This window comes from Procambarus clarkii, chromosome 5, assembly GCF_040958095.1.
Source record: "Procambarus clarkii isolate CNS0578487 chromosome 5, FALCON_Pclarkii_2.0, whole genome shotgun sequence".
Lineage (NCBI taxonomy): Eukaryota > Metazoa > Arthropoda > Malacostraca > Decapoda > Cambaridae > Procambarus > Procambarus clarkii.
Genome location: NC_091154.1, coordinates 53128857 through 53135860, shown reverse-complemented (window position 1 = coordinate 53135860; position 7004 = coordinate 53128857). Strand labels below are relative to the sequence as shown.

Genomic DNA, 7004 nt, shown 5'->3' with positions numbered 1-7004 from the left:
CAACACTCACCACCACCACAACAACACTCACCACCACCACAACACTCACCACCACCACCACCACAACACTCACTACCACCACAACACTCACCACCACCACAACACTCACCACCACCACAATACTCACCACCACCACCACAACACTCACCACCACCACAACACTCACCACCACTACAATACTCACCACCACCACAACACTCACCACCACCACAACACTCACCACCACTACAACACTCACCACCACTACAACACTCACCACCACCACAACACTCACCACCACTACAACACTCACCACCACTACAATACTCACCACCACTACAATACTCACCACCACTACAACACTCACCACCACTACAATACTCACCACCACTACAATACTCACCACCACCACAATACTCACCACCACTACAATACTCACCACCACCACAACACTCACCACCACCACAACACTCACCACCACCACAACACTCACCACCACCACAACACTCACCACCACCACAACACTCACCACCTCCACAACACTCACCACCACTACAATACTCACCACCACCACCACAACACTCACCACCACCACAACACTCACCACCACCACCACAACACTCACCACCACCACAACACTCACCACCACCACAACACTCACCACCACCACAATACTCACCACCACCACCACAACACTCACCACCACCACAACACTCACCTCCACTACAATACTCACCACCACCACCACAACACTCACCACCACCACAACACTCACCACCACCACAACACTCACCACCACCACAACACTCACCACCACTACAATACTCACCACCACCACAACACTCACTACCACCACAATACTCACCACCACCACCACAACACTCACCACCACCACAACACTCACCACCACCACCACAACACTCACCACCACCACAACACTCACCACCACCACAACACTCACCACCACCACAATACTCACCACCACCACCACAACACTCACCACCACCACAACACTCACCACCACCACCACAACACTCACCACCACCACAATACTCACCACCACCACAACACTCACCACCACCACAACACTCACCACCACCACAACACTCACCACCACTACAACACTCACCACCACAACAATACTCACCACCACCACAATACTCACCACCACCACCACAACACTCACCACCACCACAATACGCACCACCACCACAACACTCACCACCACCACAACACTCACCACCACCACAACACTCACCACCACTACAATACTCACCAGCATAAACAATATCTTTGTCCTTAAAGTTGTTCTTGCACCACTCTGGGTCATCACTGGTCACCACGAACACCGGATTGTGTGTTCTGAGGAACACAAGAACACAGCTTAGTGCATCTGTGGGTTTGAAGCACTACAGCCTGATCTATTATGTCGGTTAGGAACGTCACTGGTGTATCTATTATGTTGGTTAGGAACGTCACTGGTTGATCTATTATCTTGGTTAGGAACGTCACTGGTTGATCTATTATGTCGGTTAGGAACGTCACTGGTTGATCTATTATGTCGGTTAGGAACGTCACTGGTTGATCTATTTTGTTGGTTATGAACGTCACTGGTTGATCAATTATGTTGGCTAGGAACGTCACTGGTTGATCTGTTGTGTTGGTTAGGAACGTCACTGGTTGATCTATTATGTTGGTTATGAACGTCACTGGTTGATCTATTATGTTGGTTTTGAATGTCATTGGATGATCTATTATATTGGTTTTGAACGTCATTGATTGATCTATTATGTTGGTTATAAACGTCACTGGTTGATCTATTTAGTGTATACAAATATTTCTCTCCGATCTATTATATGGGCTACAAACATCACAGGTTGACTATTTTACAGGTAAGAATAATAATAAATTTATCTATTAGATTGATTACAAACTATACTAGATATGCTATTAGATGCGATACAAATATCACTGGTTGATCTATTATGTGGGATTCACATATCACTGGGTGATCTATTATGTGGGTTTCACAAATCACTGGTTGATCTATTATGTGGGATTCACAAATCACTGCTTGATCTATTATGTGAGATAAAATATATCACTGCCTGACTTACAATGTCAGGCAACTAAATGGGGCAAAGGTGGCCAAAACAGGCTATTGTCTAGGCATGTATTAATGGTGGAGTATGTTTAAGTATGTATGTATGTATGTATGTATGTATGTACTCACCTAGTTGTGCTTGTGGGGGTTGAGCTCTGGCTCTTTGGTCCCGCCTCTCAACTATCAATCAACAGGTGTACAGGTTCCTGAGCCTATTGGGCTCTATCATATCTACACTTGAAACTGTGTATGGAGTCAGCCTCCACCACATCACTTCCTAATGCATTCCATTTGTCAACCACTCTGACACTATAAAAGTTCTTTCTAATATCTCTGTGGCTCATTTGGGCACTCAGTTTCCACCTGTGTCCCCTAGTGCATGTGCCCCTTGTGTTAAACAGCCTGTCTTTATCAACCCTGTCAATTCCCTTGAGGATCTTGAATGTGGTGATCATGTCCCCCCTAACTCTTCTGTCTTCCAACGAAGTAAGGTTTAATTCCCATAGTCTCTCCTCGTAGCTCATACCTCTCAGCTCGGGTACTAGTCTGGTGGCAAACCTTTGAACCTTTTCCATTTTAGTCATATGCTTGACTAGATGTGGACTCCATGCTGGTGCCGCATACTCCAGGATTGGTCTGACATATGTGGTATATAATGTTCTGAAAGATTCCTTACACAAGTTTCTAAAGGCCGTTCTTATGTTAGCCAACCTGGCATATGCTGCTGATGATATCCTCTTGATATGAGCATCAGGGGACAGGTCTGGCGTGATATCAACCCCCAGGTCTTTCTCTCTCTCGGACTCTTGAAGTATTTCATCTCCCAAGTGATACCTTGTATCTGGTCTCCTGCTCCCTACACCTATCTTCATTACATTACATTTGGTTGTGTTAAACTCTAACAACCATTTGTTCGACCATTCCTTCAGCTTGTCTAGGTCTTCTTGAAGCCTCAAACAGTCCTCTTCTGTTTTAATCCTTCTCATAATTTTAGCATTGTCCGCAAATAATGAGAGAAATGAATCGATACCCTCCGGGAGATCATTTACATATATCAGAAACAAGATAGGACCGAGTACAGAGCCCTGTGGGACTCCACTGGTGACTTCACGCCAATCGGAGGTCTCACCACTCACCGTAACTCTCTGCTTCCTATTGCTTAGATACTCCCTTATCCACTGGAACACCTTACCAGCTACACCTGCCTGTCTCTCCAGCTTATGTACCAGCCTCTTATGCGGTACTGTGTCACTTTTCTTTTCCGACAATCCAAGAAAATGCAGTCCGCCCAGCCCTCTCTTTCTTGCTTAATCTTTGTCACATGATCGTAGAATTCTATCAAGCCTGTAATGCAAGATTTACCCTCCCTGAACCCATGTTGGCGATTTGTCACGATGTCCCTCCTCTCCAGATGTGTTACCAGGTTTTTTCTCACGATCTTCTCTATCACCTTGCATGGTATACAAGTCAAGGACACTGGCCTGTAGTTCAGTGCCTCTTGCCTGTCGCCCTTTTTGTATATTGGGACCACATTCGCCGTCTTCCATATTTCTGGTAGGTCTCCCATCTCCAGTGACTTACTATACACTATGGAGAGTGGCAAGCAAAGTGCCTCTGCACACTCTTTCAGTATCCATGGTGAGATCCCATCTGGACCAACAGCCTTTCTAACATCTAGTTCCAGCAGGTGTCTCTTGACCTCCTCTTTCGTAATTTCGAACTCTTCCAAGGCCGCCTGGTTTACCTCCCTTTCTCCTAGCACAGTGACCTCACCTTGTTCTATTGTAAAGACCTCCTGGAACCTCTTGTTGAGTTCTTCACACACCTCTCTGTCATTCTCTGTATACCTGTCCTCGCCGGTTCGAAGTTTCAATATCTGTTCTTTCACTGTTGTTTTCCTTCTGATGTGACTGTGGAGTAGCTTTGGTTCGGTCTAGGCTTTGTTTGCTATATAATTTTCAAAACTTTTCTCTGCTTCTCTTCTCACCCTGACGTACTCATTCCTGGTTCTCTGGTATCTCTCTCTGCTTTCTGGTGTTCTGTTATTACGGAAGTTCCTCCACGCCTTTTTGTTCAGTTTCTTCGCTTCCATACATGCCCTATTATACCATGGATTCTTCTGTTGCTTCTCGGATTTTTCCCTTTGGGCCGGGATAAACCGATTTACTGCCTCCTGACACTTTTGGGTAACATAGTCCATCATACCCTGTACAGACTTATCACTGAGGTCTGTGTCCCAAGGTATTTCACTTAGGAAACTTCTCATCTGTTCATAATTCCCCTTTCGGTATGCCAGCCTTTTGATTCCTAGTTCTTTTTTGGGGGAGATAAGTCCTAGCTCTACCAGGTACTCAAAGTTCAATACACTGTGGTCACTCATTCCCAAGGGCGCTTCCATCTTAACTTCCCTTATATCCCACTCATTTAGGGTAAATATCAAATCAAGCATTGCTGGTTCATCTTCTCCTCTCATCCTTGTTGGTTCTTTGATGTGCTGGCTTAGAAAGTCTCTTGTTGCCACGTCCAGCAGCTTAGCTCTCCATGTTTCTGGTCCTCCATGCGGGTCTCTGTTCTTCCAATCTATCTTCCCATGGTTGAAGTCTCTCATAATTAGTAGTCCAGATCCATTCCTGCTAGCAACAGAAGCTGCTCTTTCTATTATGTTAATGGTGGCCATGTTGTTTCTATCATATTCCTGTCTAGGTCTTCTGTCATTTGGTGGTGGATTATATATGACTACGACTATAATTTTTTTCCCTCCATTTGTTACGGTACCTGCTATGTAGTCACTGAAACCTTCACAGCCCTGAATATCCATCTCCTCAAAATCCCAGCCTTTTCTTACCAGCAGAGCTACACCACCCCCACCTCTTCCTTCCCTCTCTTTCCTCATAACATAATAGTCCTGTGGGAACACTGCGTTTGTAATCGTTTTCGTGAGCTTTGTTTCTGTGAGGGCTATTATGTCTGGGTTTTCCTCTAGTACCCGTTCTCCAAGCTCATTTGCTTTATCTGTAATTCCATCTATGTTAGTGTACATCACTTTGAGGCTCACTTTCTTCTGTCCCTTCTCAAATCGCCTCCTTGGTGAGTGTTCTGCTGGTGGGGGAGGCTGTTCCATGGGTGTGAGGACCTGTGAGGTGGATAACAGGGTCTCAGAGGATACTGGGATGAGGGGGGGGGGATCCAGTGAAGGGGGATGGACAGGGAGGGTATGGGGTGAAAGGGGAGGGAGGACGAGAAGGAAAGGGGGGGAAGGGAGGACTCGGGAGGAGGGGAGGGGTAGAAGGGTGGGGAGTGGGTGTGGGGGGAGGGAGATTTTGCTGAACATTTGAGTGGGGGCAGGGAGGGTTTGGGGTAGGGGGGTTTTCTATGCAGAGGAGGGTGGCAGGGTTGTCCTCCCTTCTGGTGTTACTGAGTAGCTGGTTGTGGGTTCCCCCCTCGCCTCTGGGGGTGTTGTGTTGGGAGCTGTGACTTCCTGGCTTTCCCCTCTCGCCCTGCGCCTCTTCCTTGCTTCTGCCGCCACGGCTCTCTCCTCCCTTGTCATGTCTCTCTGGAGGAATACATTTTTTAATTTTCCCACGTTTTTCAGGGAGCTCTTCCTTGATAGGATCTTCTCCTTTGCAAACACTATCTTTATCATTCGGTCTCGGTCTTTGTTGTACCAACCTAGCCTGAAAACCTTCTCAATGCTATGCTCAGCCCCTTCCATGTCTAGTGCCTTTAGTACTTCATTCACTGCTGCATTGTCCTTGTCATTCCACTCTGTCCTATTAGAACCTTCCTGCTCTTTAATACCCACAGCAACCACTGATCTGTTCCTTTCCAGCAGTGTTGGCTAGTGGAGCGTGCCACCTGTGAGGTGGCTGCTTTCATGGCCACCTCCATCACTGCAGTCATTACTTCAGAGTTATTTTTTTTAGTATTTCCGCAAAAGTTGCTTTTATTGTGGCATTCTCATCCAAAAAACTATTACCACCTTCTCCCTGGATGGTTTTCTGATTCTCAGCCTCGATACCATTCTCTTTGAGGGCTCTAATCTCCTCCTTTGCTGCTGTCAGCTCTCTTTTCAGGTTGCTTATTTCGTTCTTCATTTCCTGCATCATTTCTTGCATCTCACTCTTGATGTCCTCCAGAAACTGGGTGAACATTTCCTTCATTTCGTCACCTTGGCTCTTCCCTGTTCCCCTGGTACCTCTGGCTGCCATGCTTGCCCCTGTTCCTATAGTGGTGCCGTGATAGGATGTGTCAGGAGAGCAGAGAGGGATGGGGGAGGGAGAGAGAGAGAGAGAGGAAGAGAGAGAGAGAAAGAGAGAGAAAGAAAGGGAGTGATATAGGGAGAGATAAATGGGTGGGTGGGGGCGATCCGACCCTTCCACTGAAGTGAGAAGAAAGTAGAAGGGGAGGGGGGGGAGGAGATGGAGAGAGAGGCAGAAGGGAGAGAGAGAGAGGGAGAGAGGAGAGAGAGCGAGGAGAGGGAGAGAGATGGAGAGGGAGAGAGCGAGTGAGGGAGAGAGGGGGGAGGTGCGTGTGTGTGTGTGTATGTATGTGTGTGTGTGTGTGTGTGTGTGTGTGTGTGTGTGTGTGTGTGTGTGTGTGTGTGTACTCACCTATATGTACTCACCTATATGTGCTTGCAGGATCGAGCATTGACTCTTGGATCCCGCCTTTCGAGCATCGGTTGTTTACAGCAATGACTCCTGTCCCATTTCCCTATCATACCTGGTTTTAAAATTATGAATAGTATTTGCTTCCACAACCTGTTCCTGAAGTGCATTCCATTTCCCCACTACTCTCACGCTAAAAGAAAACTTCCTAACATCTCTGTGACTCATCTGAGTTTCAAGCTTCCATCCATGTCCTCTCGTTCTGTTACTATTCCGTGTGAACATTTCGTCTATGTCCACTCTGTCAATTCCTC

The 7004-nt window shown here is 46.7% G+C and overlaps 1 protein-coding gene across 1 annotated transcript in view; it reads right to left on the bottom strand.

Moving 5' to 3' along the window:
* Positions 1–279: 279 nt before the first annotated feature.
* Positions 280–7004, bottom strand: part of LOC123747543 (galactoside alpha-(1,2)-fucosyltransferase 1-like) — a 273432-nt gene continuing 266707 nt past the window's right edge. The window contains exons 5-6 of the mRNA XM_069304569.1: positions 1256–1341; positions 280–287 (exon numbers count right to left, since the gene is read on the bottom strand). Coding sequence (XP_069160670.1) covers positions 280–287; positions 1256–1341 — 94 coding nt within the window. The remainder of the gene's footprint in view (positions 288–1255; positions 1342–7004) is intronic.